At 45.6% G+C, this 22,111-nt stretch overlaps 1 protein-coding gene across 2 annotated transcripts in view; it reads right to left on the reverse strand.

The window, feature by feature from the left end:
• The window catches only part of MRAS (muscle RAS oncogene homolog), a 38,399-nt gene extending 16,647 nt beyond the window's left edge, over positions 1 to 21,752 (reverse strand). The window contains exons 1-3 of one of the 2 annotated variants that reach the window (XM_062607151.1): positions 21,662 to 21,752; positions 21,227 to 21,409; positions 998 to 1,208 (exon numbers count right to left, since the gene is read on the reverse strand). In XM_062607151.1, the coding sequence (XP_062463135.1) occupies positions 998 to 1,190 (193 nt within the window). In that variant the 5' untranslated portion in view covers positions 1,191 to 1,208; positions 21,227 to 21,409; positions 21,662 to 21,752. Of the gene's footprint in view, positions 1 to 997; positions 1,212 to 21,226; positions 21,410 to 21,661 lie in introns of both variants that reach the window. The other variant, XM_062607152.1, reaches the window with a different exon arrangement.
• Between the last annotated feature and the right edge of the window lie 359 nt (positions 21,753 to 22,111).

Raw genomic sequence — 22,111 nt, forward strand, 5'->3', positions numbered from 1 at the left:
TCTGTCCCCACACACCAATGATACATATGCAGAGACACCAAAAATGTTCAGCACCTTGCTGACAAAAGGGTGGAGGGTAGGACCTTGATCCAAGTAAGGTTAAATTTAGTTCAGTTGTGTTAGTGGCCACATACATGCACCTAGGTAATTAAGGCACAAAATGCTTGCTTTGATGAACTACCTAACTGTTGCATAAAACCAAATAAAACTTGTAACATTTAACAGCAACATTCCCCTTATGGCTATGGTCAGTCTTGTAGCACAAACTAGTAAGTTATAGCTTTAGGTAATATAAGGGATTTTCCTCATCTGCAGAATCAAGATTTTTTTTTTTTTTGGGGGGGGGGGGTATTGGCCGGTTGGGGTTTTCTTGGGTTTTAGGTGCCTTAAAAAAAAAAAAGAGAGAGATTAAAAAAGCAGTTTTTCTTCAAAGAACTGAAAGATCTTGGTTGCAGCAATTCTCCACGCTGCTACCCTACCCGTAGTTAAATGAAAAAGGTAACTAGATATGAAAACACCATGCCTGAATGATGGGAGTTAAGAGGTGTTACAATTCTTCACTGTCAGTGGATGACAGCTTTGATTAAATGTTCTTTCTGGTTATCTTTCCCATTCAGTTACCCACTCAGTGTTATTTCCCAAGGGATGAGCCTAACCACAATGAAGTACCATTAGCAAGAGCTACCTCACAGTGCTATAATTCATCTTTTGCAGAAACCTACCCCAAATGTCTATGATGATCTATAGGTTTTTACACTTCTGTTAGAAACATTTCTGTGCAGAACTGGAACCAAAGCAACTGGAAGCAGAAGTTTTGTTGGAGATCAGTTGCAGACCACACACTGCAGCTCACAGGCCAGTTTGCACTGAAATTCCTGGCAGCCCACAGAAGAGTAGGAGGAGCACAGGCGCACAATATGCTGTGGAAGGCATTGAGGTCTATTTGCACTTATGCTCAACTGTAAGGGAAGAGGGACGATGAGTGTAGTTTGCTTACCATCAAGAATTGCCCATTGCCCGTCTATTTCCGTGTGCTTCAGGTAGGAGTCTTCAATAGTTGGGTCATAATCCGGCACAAAAATCTTCTGGAAAAACTGAATGGTGAGAGCACTCTTGCCCACGCCACCATCTCCAACTACCACCAGCTTGTATGTGGGGAGGTTTTCGCTAGGAACGGCACTTGTAGCCATGCTTCCAGCGTGCTAGACCTGCTGAAGAAAGAGATCATCTCTGATCACCCATAAGCAACAAAAAGAGGACAACATGCACAAGGCTGCTTTTACCTGCTGCCTAAGAAGCAAGGATGAAGGCAGCACTGACATCCAGAGTCCTTTTGGACAGGAGTGGCAGCACCTATGCTCCCCACCAGCTCTACCACAACTCAGACCCACCACTTAGAAGTGCAGACAACCCCACCACTGTGGTTCAGTCTACTCCTGCCTCATCTACAAGCATCCCTAACTGCCACAGATGCGAGTGCAGAACTTTTATCATCTAAATACCTTTCCCATATGGGCTGTGCCCACATGGCCATGCCAAAAATCAGCCTGGCTCAGCGGAGTTTTCAAGCTCCAGATAACTTCCAGTTGTCAGTGACCAAATCCCATTGATAAGCCACAGCCTTGCTATTGTTGACTGCTTAGCCTAGGGTAGAGCAGGCATTAAATGGCGCTTCATTCACAGGGTACAGCAAGCATCCTGGTGTCAGACCCACATGCAGAACCAGCAGTGATGGATGAAATTGGAGTTAAAGGTCCAATCCTGGCTCTGCGGCAGACAAAAATGCACTTAGCTGCTCTCTTCTGTTTTATCTTCAAGTAATAAAAACTAGGTGGCAGCAGGCCAGGAACAACAAGTGTCTTTTGTTTTGCCTTTCTTTCTTTTTCAATAGCCCCAACCCTGCTGTGGCAGGAAGGCTGGTTTCTGTGGCTATGACACAGCCCAAAGAGTCAGGAGAGCAGCTTCCCCTGCAGCACAGCCACGCTGCTCCCCCATCCTGGGTGAGCCAGGGAGGAACTGACTCTTAACAAGAAAGCAGAAAAATATTCACTGGCTGCAACTGGGCAACGGCACACGTGTGTGGAGAAAGAAGGGGCAGTCATTGCTGAACAGCCTGTTTCATCACCCAGCAGCCCTGACAGCTTGTTTAAGAAGCTAGGCAAGCACTCTCCTACATATGCTAAGGCAGGCAGTGCCCTCCACCCGCCCGCAGGCAGCACTAGTGATAAGGATAAAAGAGGGCAGCTATTTCCTTGGTGTTGGTTTTCCTGACACAAGCCTTCCAGCACGAGAGCAGCTGTGGTGACACTTTCTGCAGGCAGCTGCTCGCATCCATTTTGTTTTTTCTCATGCTCTTTCTTTGGGCTGCAGACGCTGGCTGGGATCAGTGCTAAGGGGGGATGAAGACTGCCCTGGGCTGGCTGCACTGAGGGAATCTCCATAAACTGTTGGCATCCCAATTCTCCTTGAATCACATGTATAGGAACTGCCTTAGTTTCTTCTCTGGAAAGAAAACCCTATAGACAGAGAAAGAATGTGATCACAAAGATGAGATCACTGAGGCTAGTAAGAACTGCAAAGGCTTCTTCTCCTAGTTGAGGCAAGCCAATATCTTCAGAGCAAGAAGAAACACGATTAAGTATGCTTGTTTCTAAACTATCTTTGGAGGGAATTCTTGACAACAACAAGAATTTCCACTGTAAGCAGGAGCTGCAGAATGGAGAGAATGAGACAAAGCACCAGCTGAGGTCTCAACCAGGCTTACTGCAGTTCCTCATCATAACCCCAAGGAAAGGTTTCTCACCCTGAATTTTGGCACAGTAAGCAATTTTCACATATTTACAAGATCATACATCAGCAAGCAGCATGCTTGGCTGCATAGAAACGTAGGAATTTTAACTAATTTTATCATTTTTTGCTTGAAAGACCAAGTTTTTCTGTGTAATCCTGCTCAGGTCAGATAGTCCTCACACAGGCTTGTTAGGATACAGACCCTGGCTAAAACACTAACCCTCCCCCCCAACATTGTGATGACAATTTTTTACTTTGCCTGTGGCCAAGATTTCATCCCATCCTTCTCTAGATGGCAGAGCAGCTCTGGCCAGGCGGTATGAAAGACAGATTGTTACTAACATGGAAGGGGACAGGCTGCGGATGTGAAAACCAAACTCCGTTTGTGCAGGATTTTTGACCTCATCACAAAACCACAAGCTACTGCTTGGCAGACAAGTGTTACATTTTCACTGACATTTTGTACCAGTCCCTTCAACTCACTCCTAAGAAGCCTTGAGCTTATCTTGCATGAAACGCTTCTCAAAGTACTAGGATAATATTTAGCCCATTGTACAAACAGTGACTCTGTCCAACATGCTTATGGGTTGAACTGGGTTGTACTGTCATAGAAAACATCTAAGCCACCAGGCTGAATATTATGTAGCCTGGGGAGAACAGCAAGAACTGGGAAGAAAAAAGAAGTAAAATTAAAGAACAGTAGGCTGGTTTGTTGAGCACAACGCCCTGTATTTTAGGTGATGCTATCATGAACAGACAAAAACTTCTATTGAGTGTCAAAAGGCAGCAAGATTAGATGTTTCTATAAGGCTGTTTCTACTGCTCATGGAAACACTCCTCCTTTTACTGAGATGGCAGGCCCTGTGCTCTCAACATGCAGGTATGTAATGCAAACCCTCTGAAAGCCAAGTACTTTAATCCCTCTACACCTCCATCTGCCCTGATAACCATAGCAAGAAGATAGCTCATGCCTTGACAAGATTATCATCTAAACCAGCCAATAAATCAAGCCTTAAAATCAACATATGTTACCTTTTGGAAAACATTAAACACTCACAAAGGTGTGCACAGCTTCCATGGCGGCTGGTTATGTTGCTAGAGGCAAGTGCACAAGACTTGGGCTGATTTTCAAGTGTTTTTGGCCAGAGTACTGACAGAGTCCTCCTCAGATGGGAGCAAGAATAAGCGTGTTTGCTGTAGATCTGAGTGAGAAAAATGAAGCACAGATGTTTTTATCCATTGTCTGAATACAAAGCAGCATGTGGTAATACACTAATAAGCTCTGATGATAATCATCTTACAACTTATATAGTTTATTTTGAAGGAGCCAAAAGAAGGATTCATACCCTACACTGATGAATGCTGTCAGGGCTCTGGTTAAGTCACTGGAAGGAGGCTGATTTATACAACTGTCTTCATACGCGCTGGCAAGACCTGTGTCCTGATAGCACAAGCCAGTAATGCTGACACAGTCAGAAATGTGTCTGGTCCTCAGCCAGATGTCAAAGAGAAAAGGGAAATGCTGACCCAAGACTATTATCGGGGCTGAGCCTCTTCTGCAAAATTGGTATTTTTTTATAGAGGCAGAATAAACTGCATAAAACCCCATTTACCTCTCTGGGCATGGGAATGGAGTGGAAGAGCTATTGCCTTGGAGCAGCTAAGCAACATAAAGACACCAAAGATGGAGAAATTCAGCTTGGTTTGTGTGACTGGACCACCAAGCCCCAACAGGTCACCAAAAGATGTAGGTTGTGTAACTAATCCCTATCCTCACTGCAACACTTGCCCTGAATGTAAGTAGGACAGATTTCAGATTGTGTAAATCATCGTAGTTTCTGTTCATCTGGGCAGAGGTATGGCCACATATGACAATAATAAAATCAACTCCAGATATCTGATGTATAAGTACCCCTAAACCAGGTTCCAGCTCTGCTCTCCTTAAGGCAGAGCTCCCAGGGCAAAATCATTACAGCAGGTAAACGAGCTCAGAGCCAAGCCCTGAATGTGCAGGGGAGGTTAGTGCAATTAAAACACTGGCTCCCTGACAGAGAAGCCCACATGGCAGTGATTTACCGTCTCCATGGCAACACACAACAGAAATTGCTTAAATATGTTATGAAACCTCGAGAAAAAGCTGCAGCAGGATCTGCGTGGGAACCACCAGATCCCTCCTCCTCTGCTGCAGCACTCCAACACCAACAACTTTAGGGAGCCTGCATCCACTATAGCAATAGGCTGAGGTTTAGATTCAGCATATACTTCAGTGTATGCATGTATGCTGACCAATTCCACCAGCCCATGGCCAAAGGAATTTTTCTATCATTGACTTGGTTTGGCCCATGGATAGCTCTTCGCATACACCCTGCCGGAGCTCTGTGTACCTGAGGACACCAACCTCACTTGAGGCTGAGGAAGACTATCGGCCACCAAGGCTGCCAACTACTCCTATGGTTGCAATTAATAACTCTTCCTCTAGCCACAGCTCACTCAATTACGCCCTTTTACCTGGCCACTTTGCAAGCATTAGCAGCAACATGCAATGCCTCAAGGGCTGAAACACTACAAGATCTGAACACTTCCCTCGCTGTTCCTCCTGCAGACTGCTGGCTGCAGCCACACAACCACCACAACACACCCAGAGACGCTTGCCAGGTACAAAAATAGTTCAGTCTTATGCGTTGTAGGCAATCCCTTGGGCTGGGAGCTACTGAAAACTCTTGAAACACAGGACATGCCCTTTTAGGAGGTAGCTGCTTCCCCCGAGTTATACTGATGAGGACTGAATGAACTCCAGGAATTTCTCCCTCAAGTAGGCATGACTGTGTCCCAAACTTTTTGAGAGCAAAAGGTGTATGAACAACCACTACCAATTATTAAAGAAAGATGATTAACTCTTAGCCAGGTTTCCTCCAGTCTAGCAGATTTCCTGCCTGGTCAATGCCTCAAAAAGAACACACCAAGCAAAAGCTGGTCTTCAGTGGGAAGTCATCATGGAAGATATCTGTCATGCGGGAAGCCAGAGCCTAATGCCCTTTGTAGTTATGGCATTAAGTTGTTAAAAACACAAGTGAAATTTCAACTCTCTGAGGTTTTCTAATAAGGTGGATCCTATCAGGTGAGAGTGCTCTCAACTCCCATCAGCTTCCAGGAGATCTGATGGAGCCCAGCACCTGGCAAGACCTGCACAGGAAATTACAGGCATTTCCTTTTGGAGCAATGATCAAAGCACTATCAAGAGTGCTACTAAAGAGGAGAAAAAAATAAGGCCAAAATCCAACTGTTGTTTAAAAAGAAAATCCTCAACCCAGCAATAAAGAGCTGCAACTGGTTGGGTTTTGAATCTGGGGGATGTAGCTGTGAACCCTGGAAGTGGCCTGTGAATTCTCCTCCAGTGCAAAAAGATGCTGAACCCTGAAGGCTATGCTCTCTGAGCTCCTCGTTGGCTTCCTGTGCCAGCCAGACCTTTTCTCCTTTTCAACCTAAGATCGTATCACCACCCCCACCACACAGATGCTGCTCAGATTTACTGTAAGAGAAAGAAAACGCACCAGGGGAGTAATGAAGCACTTCAGATTCACACAAAAGGCAGCTAAAGGCAGTAGCTGCCTGATGAATACTTGGTTGTTATTTCAGGAAACATGGAATTATAGTCTGAAGAAATAATACTAATAAAAAGCCACGTCAGTGAAAATTGCTTAGGTGGTAGGCGGCCCCCATCTCTCTGCGTTGTGAATCCTTAAGCGCTAATAAGGAGCCCTTGCTGTAGCACTGAGCAGCAGCTTTCCAGTGGCCAGGTTGGGCTGCAGGTTCACTCCTATTTACATGGAAGCACATGCTTGTCCGTGTCCTGATCTGTATGCAAATGCAGCACAGCATGCATTGATCATACTGACAAATGTCATCTGGAACAAACTCTGCTTCCCTCCCCCAACTCCTCCTCCACCTCCCACAACTCCATTAATCTTCAGCCCACTTCTCTCAGTGATGTAGTGCCCTTTTCAAAATACATAAGACGATTCCTGTCACGCTGACAAGCCAACAGTTGGATACAGAAGCCAGAATTTTTTATTTTTTTATTTTTTAAATTAAAAACAACACTCAAGTCAGATCTGGGTCATCTGCAGAGTTACAGTTTTGTAAGAGAATAAGGATACGTGACCAGAAAGTAGTTACACAAGATTCATTCCTGTATCACTCAGACCTTGATTAAAACTACATGGTTGCCAGTTTAGGAGTGTCCACTGCAGGTTGATCCAAGTATTTTGCCAACACATGAAATGAGAGTATCCCTGCACATTAACTGGAGCCTGAAGAAGCAGATGGCTCAGCTACTTTTACTTCCATCACATCTTGTGTATTTAAATCCACCATCCTTTTCTATACTCATTTCTTTCCAATTCTCTCAGGAAACATTAGGGGATGACAGATTCCTGGTATTAATCTTGAAAATTCTTTGCTCGTGAGGCCAGGAATGCCTCTCCTATGCTATCATGGAACTGATGAAGCTGACCTAAACATACTGTAGCAAAAAATCAGATAGCCAAGATGTTCCCCTGCCCTGCCCAGCCAGAGATAACACAAGAACAAATTTATAGTGGAGGAAGTGGCTTCGAATTCCAATAGCTGCCCTTCCTGCTCACACAATCCCTGGAAATGGGCAGCTTCCCTCCTACACATCCCAGCCTGCTGACACACCAATAAAAAGACCCCAAATCTACTGCCCTGGGTCGCTTTGCTGCTCTGTAAGGTTTCCAAAGCAATGAACCAGTGCTACAGCAGCGCTCTGCAGCCAGATGCTCTCCTGCCTGCACACGGCCCGGTTGCTGGTGATGCAGCCAGATGTGCATGGCACAGTTCTCCTGGCCTTGGCCAGCATTGCCTTGGGCAGTCAGAAGTGGTCCATGCAATGAATTCATATACCATAGCATGGGGCTGTGGGGGGATCCTGAGCAGCACCAAGAACTGCCCAGCATGGACCAGCTTCACAGCTCCGCCCCACCTTCCCCACCATGGCCCAGCATCCCCCTGCCAAAACAAGGGGGGCACCCATCCATCCACCCAGCTTTTTGATGGCTTGTTGCACTGCAGTCTTACACACATCATGTCATGCACAGGGTTGAGTCAATGCACAGACTACATGGCACCTATGGCTGCTTTGGAGGTAGTTTATGAATAGAAAGGGTACAGGGCCATCTCATTCCAGTCACCCTCCTGAAAATCAGTCAATGCATTTAGCTCCAAGCTTGTCTTCTAGTCAGGCTCAATTCCATATTTAATGTTTTTTACATCTCCAGTGTTGCTACCAGCTGTCTTTTGGGATGTAAATAGCTTTTTAAAGACTCCCTTCCCTCCTGGCAAACACATTTTGCATCTCTTCAGACAGCTGTAGAGAGCTGAAGGCTGTGAAGGTCCCTGGTAATAGCATTTCCATGAGAGGATGGGTAAATGCTATCAAGTCCCAGGTGGATGCTCCCTCTCTTGTGGCAGACACAGGAAAGTGAGAAGAGTGGGGATCTCCAGGTTATTTCCAAAGCCTGTCCTCTACCACACACGTTCTCCAAAACTTAACTCATGACTATGTTCTTTCTAGGAAAAAAAGACATACATATGTTGTCCATAATGTATGGAGAAACAGATCACCCATTCCCTTTCCACATCACAGTGTTCCCTGGAATTACCTGTGAGCTATGAGATAGCACAGATGTTTATGCAACACTTCTACACCCCAGGGCACAGGGCTGTCAATCTTCCTAGGCTCCTGGGTTGAGGGCAGTCCTCCTGGTTCCCCACAGCCCATTTCATACTGATTTACAAATACAGTAGAGCACAAAGCATGCTAGCCTGTGACACTGGAGCTTTAGTAAAGCTTCACCAGCATGGTCTTCAGAAGATGAAGGAACAGCCATCTCCCATACTCATATAGACACGATCTCTTAGGTTTACTTAAATAGGAACTTGGCAGATTTTAGGTATAACTTCATGACTCTAAATCTGAGAACTGCATTGAAGGCTATTTTCTAGCCATTTTCTGGGTCCATATCATCACTCTGTCACTTGGAATACTCCAAGATCTCATCACTGGCCCAGGACCCATAACAGTAATTTTTTCCAGGCTCATCACAGTGTCCACCAAGAGCATGAGCCTCTTATTTACGCACAACATGCTAGAGAGGCGACTCCATACTTGGCAAATCCAACAGGCTTGTCTGACAGAGGAGAGTGAGCAGAGCTTGGGGCTGGGTACCAGGGTGAGGAGCAGGATGGAGGGGGTGTATGGCCACCTCCTCTGCCCTGCATATGGTGATGTACAGCTCTACACAGTCATAATGTCCCCATGAACCCGCCTGAGTACAGGCTGCATTGCAGGACTGCCAGCATTCCAGCAATGTGCCAGGCCAGCCCTGGTGCCTCTTCTCAGCCCTGCTCTTTGTCTACCTCCTTGGCTGTCAGCTCCCTCCCAGCCTGGGCAAACCCTCTTGGTGGCAAATGCACACCCTGACACTCAGACCAGCAGGCAACTGGCCAAACCACCCTTGAGGAACAGAGTTTACCTATGCATGACTCAAACCCTCCCTCCTATTGAGTGCATTCACCCTGCCAGTACCAGAGAGAAGCATTCTATGAGGATACCCCACTGGAAAAGACGCACTGGGGTCCCAGCCAGTGCTGCGCAGTACCTGTGCTTTCCTGTTGAAAGTTTCTTCTCGGGTGTCACAAGGGGATTATTCCATATACTGGTGAGCAGCAGCTGAAAATCAACACATCTTTGAAAGCACCCTATAGGTCAGTTGACCCAGCTTTAGACCCCTGTCCACCCCTCACCCACCCAATAGTTTCAGCACAGACCTGCATCAGGATACCCTAAGCCTGGTTCCTTCTATGCTCTGTCTAAACCCTCTGCCTCAACTTTTAAGTCATTCAACTTGCAGCTGCGTGGGAGGGTATATATGTACATTCATTAACACTTTCATTATGCCCCACGGTTTGACAGATGGTGCTGCATTATGGATTCGAACAGAGCCAGCAAGTAAGTCTACAGCACTTCACTGGATTAGCATGCTATGGGAAATCATACCTCAAAAGTGTTTTGCACTCTCATGAAGCACCTCCTATGAGCGAGGCAACAGCAGGGCTCCAACCACCACTACCTCTGCGCAATCACATCAGAAATCCACTCAACTTTAGGAAAAGATAAACCTCCTTGATAATCAATTGCCATTTGGGAAAAAAAGGAGAAAAGAAAAAGCAACAACAGAGTCTTTTCTCAGTTAAGGGAAAAGGGAGAGGCATACCCTCCACTGCCATTGCCACAAAACATCTCTCAACACACACTAAACAATGTCTTCTGCTTTTCCCTATAAACTGGTTCTCACACTCACACAGGAAAAACACACCACACGTACATATACTCATTTCAGAAGTACTCAGCCTCCCAGTGCCCCACACAAAAGATGATGCTATCTGTCTTATCATTGGACTGACACTAACAGATTTCCAGAAACTGTCCAGTCAGGTTCCCTGAGGAGGTGCTGTGTCAGACGGATGAGGTATGCTGGACTACAGCTGACCCACCAAGATCCTCCTTCCCCACAGCAAACACGCCACTCAGTACTGACGAAGGGGTGGATAAGGACCTTTGATGGGACAAGAGAATAAAGCATTGATAAGACAATGATATCACCACAGTGCTCGTTATTTACTGGGGCTAGACACACTCACCTTCCCTTAAATGTGAGTGGTACTATGAGCAGTTGTACCTGGAGTGGTAGAGAGCACTTGCTCCCACAGGTGTACATGACTGATGCTTTACCTGGGCAATAGGAAGGCTTGTTTCACAGGTAAGACCATGAACGAACTGAACAAAACAAAGTAACTGGACAAAGTTTCTGAGTCAGACCAAGGGCTGCTTTCAAAGAATCATCTCTGGTCCTTGATTAGCTCTTCAAAGGCATTGCTTTGGTTCAATTATTCTGCTCTGTTTGAATATGTTTCCTTGCTCAAGTTCTCCTGAGTTTCAATCCCCTACAGACCTTGGCTGAGAAGCTTCATAGAAATGTTTAGGCTCTGCCATCGGAGCCAGCAAGATTTAGTTTTAAATGCCATCCACCACATAGCTGTGAAATACACCTAATCCCCTGCAAAGTCACAATGGAGTCAAGACATCAAGGCGTTTTCTCAAAAATATTGGGATGCAGTGTTGTGTTGTTCTGACCTGGCAGACCTCATATGCCATTCCTATGCCTATATAGTGCCATTATTTTTAAACACCAACCAAAGAGATGTTAGCCTTAGTCTTGGCAACTCAAGTCACTCTCATTTGCATCACATTTGACATACAAGACTCACAGAAAGGGTAAGAAATTTTGATTTGGCCCTTTGAACTGCTGGGCTCTCCCTAAGGGACATTTACTCCACGTCTTTTTCAGTACATTCAAGGACACCACAAAAATAAAATCTGAGCCGAAAGACAACTGTAGGTATCTTGACATTTTATCTTGACCTTGGGAGCTGTAACACAACATGGGATGGTTTATCCCGATAGTGTCTTGACATGTTTCTGCATATGAAAATCTCTCTATTAAAGCACAGATAGAGAGAGCATGGATTGCAGCCACCTGGAAAAAAAAAATAAAAAATAAAGCCCCAAAGCACCTTAAGGGTTGGTAAGGGACAAGATTACTTTAATCTTGCCACAGCATGTTTCAATTTAACCACTGCACCTCTCAGCACTTTTGGTTCATATTCTTTTACCAGAGACACAAGTTTGGAATAAGCCCAGCCCTAGGAAGGTGAAATATTTTGGGTCATCAAATCCACCCATCCTGTCCACCCACCCCTCCATTTGACAAGGTTTTTGAAGTGTACCAATCTCAAACAGGAGCAAGAGCACATTACCCTGGTGTCAGGAGGGCTTGGAAAGCTGGACTGCTCCTGAGGCTGAGAGGTGTTTTGGGAGCTTGCTGGGTTCAGGTGGCTTTGTCAGCAAGTCCCTTACGTCCTGCTGCCCACAATGACACCCTGACCAGGGCTGCCTGCACCTCTGCCTGACCATGTTACTCCCTTCCCCAGCTCCCTGTTCACTGCCTTGAAGGTGGAAGACCTCCATGGACCATTGGAGTTCTGCAACTCTTTACTACTTTGCTTAGATGACACTTCTTTATCCCTTCCTGCCTCTTGGCTAGGTCTGTGCACATCTCTGTGGGCCTTCCCAAGCCCAGGCAAACTGCAACTACTGTTATTTTATTCTATCTTTTTTTTTAACCTCAAAACAGATCACGCAATCTCACCTCCAAAGCAGAGAACTGCTCCCAGTATTTTGTGCAGCAAAAAGATTTATTCTTACACTGCATGAAACCAAGCAGATGCTTCAACACGGGACATGGCCAAAACCATATTTTTTCTGCTTTGCTTCAACAACCTAATGTTTATTTCCATATTCTTGTGAGGCTGGTATGTAAACAATGGGGAGTGACTTGCTGTGCTCAGGGGACCTTAGAATAAGAGTTGTATTTCTCAGCCCTCCTGGATCCAGCAAGTCGCCCTCCTGAGGTTCAAAGAGTTTCTGAAGCTCATAATTTAGAAATCCAAGGAATAAAACAGGCTTCTGGAGATCTTTACCAGTAGAAAAGTAGATTGAAACTGTTCTGTTATTTAATAATTCAAATCCCAGATGCCTAATTAAACAGACTTCGTACACTGCAAAAAGAATAAGGAATTATATATCCCCTTAGCTAATTTTGCTGATTAACAGGGAAGACTTTTCACGCTCTGTAGGTGTTCAGTTCAAGTTAAACTTTTGAAGATGGACTTAATACTCCACAGGTAAATATCATGTAACAAAACACTCGCTCCTTACATGAAAGGGGTGATGCTGCATCTTGTCAGAATCTCTGTGCTGCATGGAACCATTTCACAGAATACACAGAGGAAACAATGCTCAGCAGAGCATTTTAACAGAACATTCAGTATCTATTCAGACCAGACCAAACCTCAAGAAAACAAATGGTCTGCTCAGCTCCTTATGCCTGCTATTTTGCCTGTTTGCAGATTAAATCTGAAAGCATCCACAACATGTGGAGGAAACAGAAGTCTCTCTCCAAACGTTCTGCCCTTGAGCTACAAAATATTTTCTCAGGGAAGAGCTGCAAGTACTCATTGAAGTCCACCTCATTGCTACAGCTCATCATAATCTTCAGATTTTTAATCCAGAGTTATGATGCTTCACCACCAAGGTCTAGTCAGGCGGAAGCCAAGCAGGGTGTGCACAGGACACGCTCAGGAAATACCGACTTTGCTCTCCAAGGACTGTTATGTCTGATGTAGACTTGTGGCTAGGCAGGTGCATTACCAGTGAGATCACACACTATGAGAACTACGATGGCAACACTTTACATTGTGTTGCCATTTCACAAAACCAATTCACAACAGCTTAGTTTTCCCAGAGTACTGGAGCATGTTTCCTCCTCCTCCAGGGTTAGCAGGGGACCCCACCAAATACCAGCAGCCATCAAACCAACCTCCAGTCCATAAGTGCAGTTCACCAGCAAACACTAAGCCAAAGGGATTTGTTCAGTGATCTCCCCCTTCCCAGCTCATCATGCCACAGCAGGCCACTGTCAATCCCTTCATGATTCTTTTGGGACTGAAGGCTGGATACCAAATAACTTCTTCCTACTCTATAGATAGATGTTCCCCACCCATCAAGTCTTGTACTTAAGACTGGTGGCACTAATACTTCCAAACCAAGTATTACAGAAGACATCAGCCACATATTTTCTGAAGATCACAATCTCTACTAAATTGCCAGCTGTCTATGCAGACCACTCCAGAGCTATCTGGGTATGTTAAATACAGATGACAGACCTGATAACAGTGTCTGGATGTGCCTGAAAGATTAAATTCCATCTGCATCCTGTTACTTTTTGTCATTTCATGCCTTTTTGGAGTCTTTCTATGTCACAACAACCAACTGGTAGACAGCTTGTATCACAGGCTCACAATTTTACAGAAGAAAATCTTCTAAACACTTTTTTGGAGTGACCATGCGCCTGGAGACATGCTACAGTGGATGTTTTAGCTGCCTTTTAAGTAAGAAGAACAGTTCAAGAAGAAAGCAGCATGAGATTCCCACTACAGCGATGCCCATTAACATGCTTTTAACTTGGGCTGGGTGGGTCTTTGTTCTAGCTATTGTGTATCAGACTCACCATAAGGCTGTGTGCTCCCAGCAATGCAAATAACAGATCCCTATTCAAAAGCTCTCACATTTGTAAGATGAGCAAGCATTTGTTTCCACAAACCAGAACCAGCCTTACACTATTACAGCTTTTTCCATTTTCCAGTGTACCCCTCAAAAATATGCTGAAGAAAGCTCAAACATGCTCATTTTCATACTGATAAGCCAATACTTAAAAAAAAACCAAAACAAGGAAACAAAATGCCCAATAAACCTGAAGATTTCACTTTAAGAATTATTTAACACTCGCTTCAAAAACTCCCTCTAAAAAGTGGGCAAAACAGAGGAGCTGCAGAGCCCCTTGCTGTTACCGAATCTGTATTTTCCAAGCACCACGTGCTGTCTGATTTGTTCACAGCGAGTCCTTCTCCATTCTCCGTTCTTGGCCCACCCAGCAGTGACATCCCAGCTCCAACCCTTCTTCTACCTGCAACTGGAGCCAAGCCACACTGGCAAGCAGACAGTTGGAAAGCTGAATTAACAGGCACTTGCAGATAGAACACCATTTCATTAAGAAACTTTTAAATGAAACAAACAAGCAAACAAACAAAAACCAAGGCTTGTACATAATTATAAAGTTCAAGCCAAATGAATTATCATTAAAACATGCCATAAGCTAAAGTACATGAACACCAGCATCCCTAGCAGTCTCTGAACAGAGAGCTCCTGCAGTTTGTACTGCAGCAGACCCCCCAACCTTACACCTCTTTGGGGCTACAGCTCTTGTAGAGGAACAGACAGAAGCCGAGATGTGCCCAGGCTCTGCCTGCTCTCACTGAGCATGCAGGTACGTGCTCCTGTGGTGCTGTAGACACAGCCTGAGAGGCACAGGGACATTTGTCCCCTGGATGTGTGACCAAGGTGTGACCTCCAGCAGAGGAGCAGTGACTGCTGGAAGGGTAAGATCTCTGCTGCAGCCTGCAGCTCAGAGAGCTCCTATACAGACAGCACTGAGTGCTCTCAGGTTTTTCAAGAACAGTTATTTCACTGTAGCCAGCACAAGGTACACAATACAGGCCCCAAGTAAGGCACAGTGTGACTTACAGATGACTTCAGTGGGCTTTAGTTTGATCCGTAAATCCTCTAGACACTTCACAAGAGTGTTGCTCAACTCCCGCTGCCTTCAGCCTCACAAGAGGTAGACATAAATACTTAGCATTAGCATAGCTCCCCATGACTCATATTTTCTCCTTTTAAATATAGCATCCCATAAATGTGGATACATTCTGAGCAATAAAACTCATATTGTTACTGCTCACCATGCAACCCAAAAGATTCCTTCTGCCAGCTTTGTGACAGCTTCCTCCCCCAAAAGCAAAGCACTAGTGCCTCTCTTAAGGCTATGACAGAGTGAAGGCAGCTCTCCTTCACCAGGGAGCCCAGGCAGCACAGGAACACAGCACAGTGGCAGCAGATGGGCAGACTTCATGCTAACCCAGCCACTCTTACTAACTTTATTAAATACAGCAGAGCTGGCTCTGGGCACAGGAAGAGCAGGGATTTTCCCAGAGGAATAGAGTTTCAATAGCTGTGAAGTAGTCTGTGCCAGCACCGGGGAAGCGGGGCTTGCTGAGGAAGTGGTAGTGGAATCTCTAGCTGGGTGATGCTCCCCATTCCCCATCTTCCCCCATATATATATCATCTTCCTCCCTTCATCACCAGGCTTGAGCTTTTCTCCTCAGAAAAGCCAACCCCCACCTTTTCTAGCCAAAGAAATGCTCCAGGCTGTCTCAGAGGCACTGAGGAGGAATGGGATGGGAACAGCATAGATCATAGCTTGGTGGTTTTCAGGGAAATTGAAACCCAGTTTTCAGCACTCTCCTGTCTGTCCTGCTGCAGACTTTCTTGTATGATCCTGCATGCTGTGTTTAGGTTTACTGAATACTCCAGTTCCCCAGCTGTAAAAGTGCGACAGTTGGCCCCTATCTCACAGATATGTTGCATAATAAACAGATTTTGCATTACAAGTGTTACAGGAATGCTTTAAAGATTGCAGAGGTACCAAGACTAATCCATCCCTGCTCAAAAAGAAACTGAAGACTGGTAACAAATTAAAGTCTTACCTACACAAACATAAATACTAGGGTATGCAAAGCCGTTTTCTTAGTTTATCAGTTTCTTTTGACAACTGTGTTTGCCCTGCTGACTCAAATTGTCCCTGTCACAAGCTGTTCAAATTCAGTACACCAAACTCCGTTTGTCTACAGTGATGGCCAAAACATCAGCCATCCTCCCAGCTGTCCTAAAGACATAGCTGAAAATACATGCTCCCATCCATCCCGCTGTCAGGTGACTGAAGTGTAGACATTTTTACATCTTGCACCTCTCTAGTCGGATTACCCATGAGAATCTATTTTCCACAGTATTTTTTAAATTGTTTCTTCAACCTCCTTATTTAATATCTGATATGAGTGGAGTGGCAGAGCTGCCATCCTCATCCCAGAAACTGTCATTTTAAAGACATGATAACAGAAGCCTGTTCTTAAAGCTTCCAGGAGTATGTGTGGCTTAAAAAGCTGATTACTGTTTAAAATGATTACTAAGACTCTTAGGAATCTAACTCCCAAAGTCACACAGGTAGTTTTGAATATGTTAGCCTTTTAGAGTAATTATGCCATCAAAGTTCCAGTCAAAAGCTGATGAGCGTTACTAATATATGCTGATGAGTGAACCTGTAAGTGAAAGACCTTCTTGCTTTATTTACACTCCAGCAGATCAGAAAGCACACCAACACTTATTTTCACATACAAGAGTAGCAGACCTGACCTCGGAAGATATTTAGTGAAGTTAAACCACAGCCCAGGGAACAGATTTATTGTAAACCGGCTGCAAGCTGATGCAGTTTTAGTTGATTTCACTGGAGATGATGGAAACTTTGAGCAGCTCCTTGATCTTCAGTGGACTAACACCAGTCGCTACATAAACCAAGAGTCTGGCCCTCCATGTTTCACCACTACAAGTCACCATTCAGATGCAAAATAGTCCCCAGGAAGTCCTCAGTGAGACTCATCTCTAGGCCAGGAACTAAGCAGATGCAGTCAAGAGTGGCAATAATCAGAGACAGCAAACCATCATAGATCAGCAAACCATTTGGGAGCATTTTTCCCACCTTTGGGAAAATACTTAGACTTTTCCCCTCCATGAAATCAAGCACCCACTTCAGGTAGGTTTCGCAAGTTAATACAACACCATGAACATTCAAAATAAGAGGCTTTGTATGAAACTATGGAATTTGCAGCAACAAAGAAGGCTTAAATAGCAGAAAGCTGGAAAGATGAAGAATAAAACAATTCTAGCACATTGCATAAACTTATATTTGGTACAACACTCTCTCTAGAAGCAGATCTCCTGAAAGAGAAAGAACAACAGGCATTATGTTGTCTGGGAAAAGGTAAAGGGGTGTCAGCACTTTTTCCAAGCAGCTCTTTAGCAGCAGTAGAAGAAAGTACAAGAAAGCAGTTCAAGCTCAAACCCATCAATGGCAAACAAATTCTCGCCAGAAGAGAAGCAGCAGGAAGGGGAAATCCAGCCCCCGAGTATCTCAGATACTTAGATCCCTTTGAAGTATCTCTGCATTTGCTGTATTTATGCTCCCAACACACCCCACAAAGAAGAAACTTTCACTACCCTATTTTAGAAAGAAGAAAAGGAGGCTCAATGAGATGCAGAGTCACAGTTATGAGTATCTGTAAGAGTTGCTGACCTTGGCCTACCTGCCTGCCTTTAGGCAGTGCATGTCAGAAAAGGTACCTGGAGACAGCTTTCTCATCTCTTCAGCTAGCTCCAGCCACTGGAGTGGCTGCTCTGATGAAACCTATAGGTCTGTGCAGCACTTACTGAAGAACTAGCATCTGAAGCAGTATAAAATAGCAGGAAAGCTATTAATAAGAACTGTAAGTACAGAAGACTACTTTAAAATATCATTAAACTGCCCCCACCTCTTCCATCAATCATTATTTCAGGAGACATTTTTGTATGTTTCATTAGCTAAGAACAGGTGTCCAGTTTGCCAGATCTATATGCAAGACTTCCATTTGTATTACTCCTCCACTGACATTTGTTCACATATACATGCATGTATGGATCAGCAATTGCTCCACTACACTCTCAAATGGAGAATAAGAGAGTTGTAAATCTCAAAAAAAGAGTTTGCCAAAAAATCCAGCATCTGAAGTTACAGCTGTTCATTTCACCTCTCTGTTCAGAAAGGGCCATTTGTGGCTTATTGCAGATGTTATTGAAATTGATGGACTTGCTCTAGATTTATATTGGATACAAATACTCCGGATGTGACCCACTGGAGCACTGGACCTTTGTTTCCCTATGGATAAAAATACAGCCAGTGACATTCAAGCAGAACAGGAAGGCTGTACTCCCCTCCCCACTAAGTATCTTCAAGTCCCTCTGTAGGCAATAACAACAGAAAAAAGCAGCTATAACTCCACCAAAGAGGGGGCTAACCATTCCTCCCATCTGCTAGTCCCACGCTCATTCTGTTTTCACTTGGACCAAATCCTCCCAACCCCTTCTGCTTTATACTTAAGTTGGAGTGCCTCAGACACCAAGAATAATATTGTTGATCTTGGAAAGGTCACTTTCAAGGCACATTTCCATATCTTTTAACACCAGTTTTCTTCCTCAGCCCTGTCTATAATATTGTCTTGGAAGCCATGAAAATTAATTCCATGTTTTCCATATTAGATCTAACCCTGATCTAAAGCTTATGCAAACACTGCCACCATGCAAAACCACTCTCCTCTTCATTCCTGAGGATTTATGCTAACATTGGGCAGACTGATCCATCTGATGAATTGACTTGCAGGTGGCCAGTGGGTCAGCAGGGATGCCCAGCTTGACAACTGCAGGAGGTATGTAGAGGCTTTTGTCTTGAATCAAGCCACAGAAAATATTTCACACCAAAGATAAAAAGGGCAGAAATGAAGCCAAACAGCTTTCCCCAAGGAGCCATCCAGAATTAATATCATAAGAGAGCAGAGTTTCTGCCCTGATGGTCTCAAGAGTGAAACACCACCAGCAGCATGTGGTTCATGCTAAAGGACCATGCAGGTCTTGGGTACAGGACAGTGTTTCTGTTTGCAGTTAAAGAGGAGCTCTAAGGAACCACAGCATGATGTCAATTATAATGATTCATCACATTCATTCACTTGTCCTTACATTGCCCTCATGTAATACTTTGCCAATGACAACACCAGCTCACATACAGGACTCATCCTCCTCCTTTCAGTCCCCAGATGCCATGTCTTCTCTACTGCCAAAAAGTGTGTGGGGATAAAGACGTCCTCTTTAACCACCAGACGATACAGTTTTATTCCTCCCTTTTGTTAGCTTCAGTCCATTTAAGAAAAAAACAACACAACACTCAATGCAACCCATACCAAAACCTCCCCCCATGAAGAGGTCAAGCTTTGTTTCTGTAAGTTTTAGTTCCAATGCAAAAAAATTTCAAGCTTGTGAAAACACCCACTAAAGACTTCATAAATAAAAACTGCCTTTCACATAATTTCTGTAATTAGATGCTGGGCCAGCTCTGACCCTGGTGCAGGTGCTCTCGTTCAGGAGTCACACTGGTGGGGTGCTTGGCCCTCTGCAATCTGGACTACAAGCTCTATCCTATGAGATATCTCCTGGAACGAAGGAACAAAATCAGAGGAAGCCAAACAAATTGATGCAGAACTATAACATGAAAAACACCAATTTTTCTATGTGCACCTTATGCAGTTTTAAAAGGATGCTGTCAGCTTCATATTTTCAGACGTAAGTAGACAGAAAATCCTATCTCAATTAAGCGGTCCAAAGCAATGCTAATGAGAAGTGCATTTTTTTAATACTATTACTTTATAACTGCCTTGCCACATCCTTGTTCTCCTAGCTTCTCTTAAATTAATGGACCTCATTTTTGTAATGCCCATAACGGTAATGGATTCAGAGCAACAGATAGGCACCTTTCATAAAGAAAGATATCAAGAGATGACCCATGCAGTTTTAGGCCTTTGAAATGCATCTGTCTTGTGCAGAAAGGGCCCAAGCTAATTCATATTCATAGTGAAAATTCAGAAAGCACCTCTACATCTAGGTATGACTATAAAGGTGGTGTGCTTGCTCTTAGTACCAACTACAGTATAAACAGTTTCCAGATAAGACATAAATAGGATGTTTCCAGTCAGTAACATCCCTTTAAGCCTGCCACCTAAATCGAAACTTAGGTGAATTAAGATGCCCAAGGAAGTTGGTGGCTTCAGTTTTCACACTTTCTTAAGGTTAGGCAACTGATGTAGAAACTGCCAGCTGATGGGTGCAGTAGAGCTGCAGCTACTTGTGCTGGGGAAGAGTCTCACACAAGGGTCAGGACTCTGCCCAGGCGCTTTTCTACTCTGAACTGCTATGGTGTAAAGTCCCGGTTTCTTGGATGAAGTGATCAGCTCATTGGGGAGGGTTTCTAGAGCAGCCAAGCACAGGATGCTGACACTGGTCCATCCAAGGTCTAATTCGTAACTTGCTCCTCAACTTGCAGCCAGCATGGCTTTATCTTAGTTTCTCTGTCTGGGAATCAGGATTTTCTAAACACTGTTTCTGATCCGTTTTAAAAACAAAACAGAACAAAAGTTACCAGTTTTCTTTCTAACCCTGAGCACTCCCAAGCACAACAGCTGAAAAGTCCTTGTCCTTCAACTGTGGTTTACTTAATTTTCTCAAAGCAGAGAAAAAGTAAAAACAAAAAAAAAAGAAAAAAGAGTACATCCTCCTCTCCTTGTTTCTTTGTAGTTAAAGACAGCATCTGTACCTTTCTTCTAGAAGTCTAGCAAATAAACACATGGATCTGGAAGCTTTCACAAAGTACTTAGTGGTCCAAGAGAGGTTTTAATGGAAGATAAGAAAACTTGCAACACACAGGTCAGAGCACACAAGGGGTAGGAAAGTAAAAGATTAGCGTGGCTCTGAGTCTGCTGGGGGGGGGTACACACAACAAAAAAAAACAAGTCCCCAGTTTACAAAGGTTCCTCCCTGCACAGAGTAAACCCTCTCGCCACCACCCACCCAGAACACGACACGAAACCCACAGCAGTCCAACCACGGCTTTATACAGTGGTTTTGGACCGTTTTTCAAGCGTTCAGCAAGGAAGGGAAGAGACCCCCAGGACACCAAATCCGCCGCCGCCGCGCACGCAACCACCGTACCGTCCCGAGCCCTTCTGCGTCTGGCGTTGCTGAGCGCAGTGGCTCCGCCGCGTCAGTCAGCGACAGCCCGTTCTTCCCGACCCGGATCCCCGGCCAGGGTAGGCGGCGGTGCCCGGGGAGCACTCCTCCCGGCGCGGGGGGGGGCTCATGCCAGAGCGGGGCGCCGCGCTACTGCCGGAGTCGCTGGGGGAAGAGGAAGGGAGAGCGGGGAGAGCCTCTCCGCAGTTATCCCAGGGTGTCACGGCGAGAGCACCCTGCCCGCGGGCTTTTCACGCGTGGAGCGCCGGAGCTCCTCGCGGCGCCATCCCGCACCCCGTCGCTTGTCGCGCACAGAAACAAAACAAACTGCGATTTACTGGGTTGGTCTTTCCCCCCGCTACTAAAAGCGCCACCCAACGCCGACCCTCCACCCCCTGGCTCTGAAGCGCCGCTCACCCGGGACCGCGCTCTCAGCGCCCTCCCGGAGGCACCCGTGGCTGGGCAGCGCCGGCAGCCACCTCCCGCTCCCACCCACCCCGGCGGCCGCGGCCGGGAAGCCTGCACCCGGCCATGCCTTATATCGCCGCGGCGGCTGCTATAAATAGCCCGGCCCCGCCGCCGGGGGCCGGCCCGGGTGCCGCAGGAGGGGGTTTCTCAGCGGCGGGGACCCGTCATCACCTGCGGCTCCGTGACAAGCGGCGTGTTTCTCACTTTTGACTTATTTTCACGCCGCTCTCCGGCGGGCGCGGGGCCGCGGCGCGGCTCCCGGGGGAACGGGGCCCACCGACCCCCGGTGCCGCAATGGGCCCGTCCGCCGCCGCCGCCGCGTTAAGGTGGACCGCGGGAGCGGGCGGCAGCACCTTAAGCTGCTCCGGGGGACGGGCGACCGGTGCCTCGCCTCCCCCT

Source organism: Pezoporus occidentalis, unplaced genomic scaffold, assembly GCF_034315485.1.
Source record: "Pezoporus occidentalis ecotype Australia unplaced genomic scaffold, CSIRO_AGI_Poc_V1 ctg12, whole genome shotgun sequence".
NCBI classification, from domain to species: Eukaryota; Metazoa; Chordata; class Aves; order Psittaciformes; family Psittacidae; genus Pezoporus; species Pezoporus occidentalis.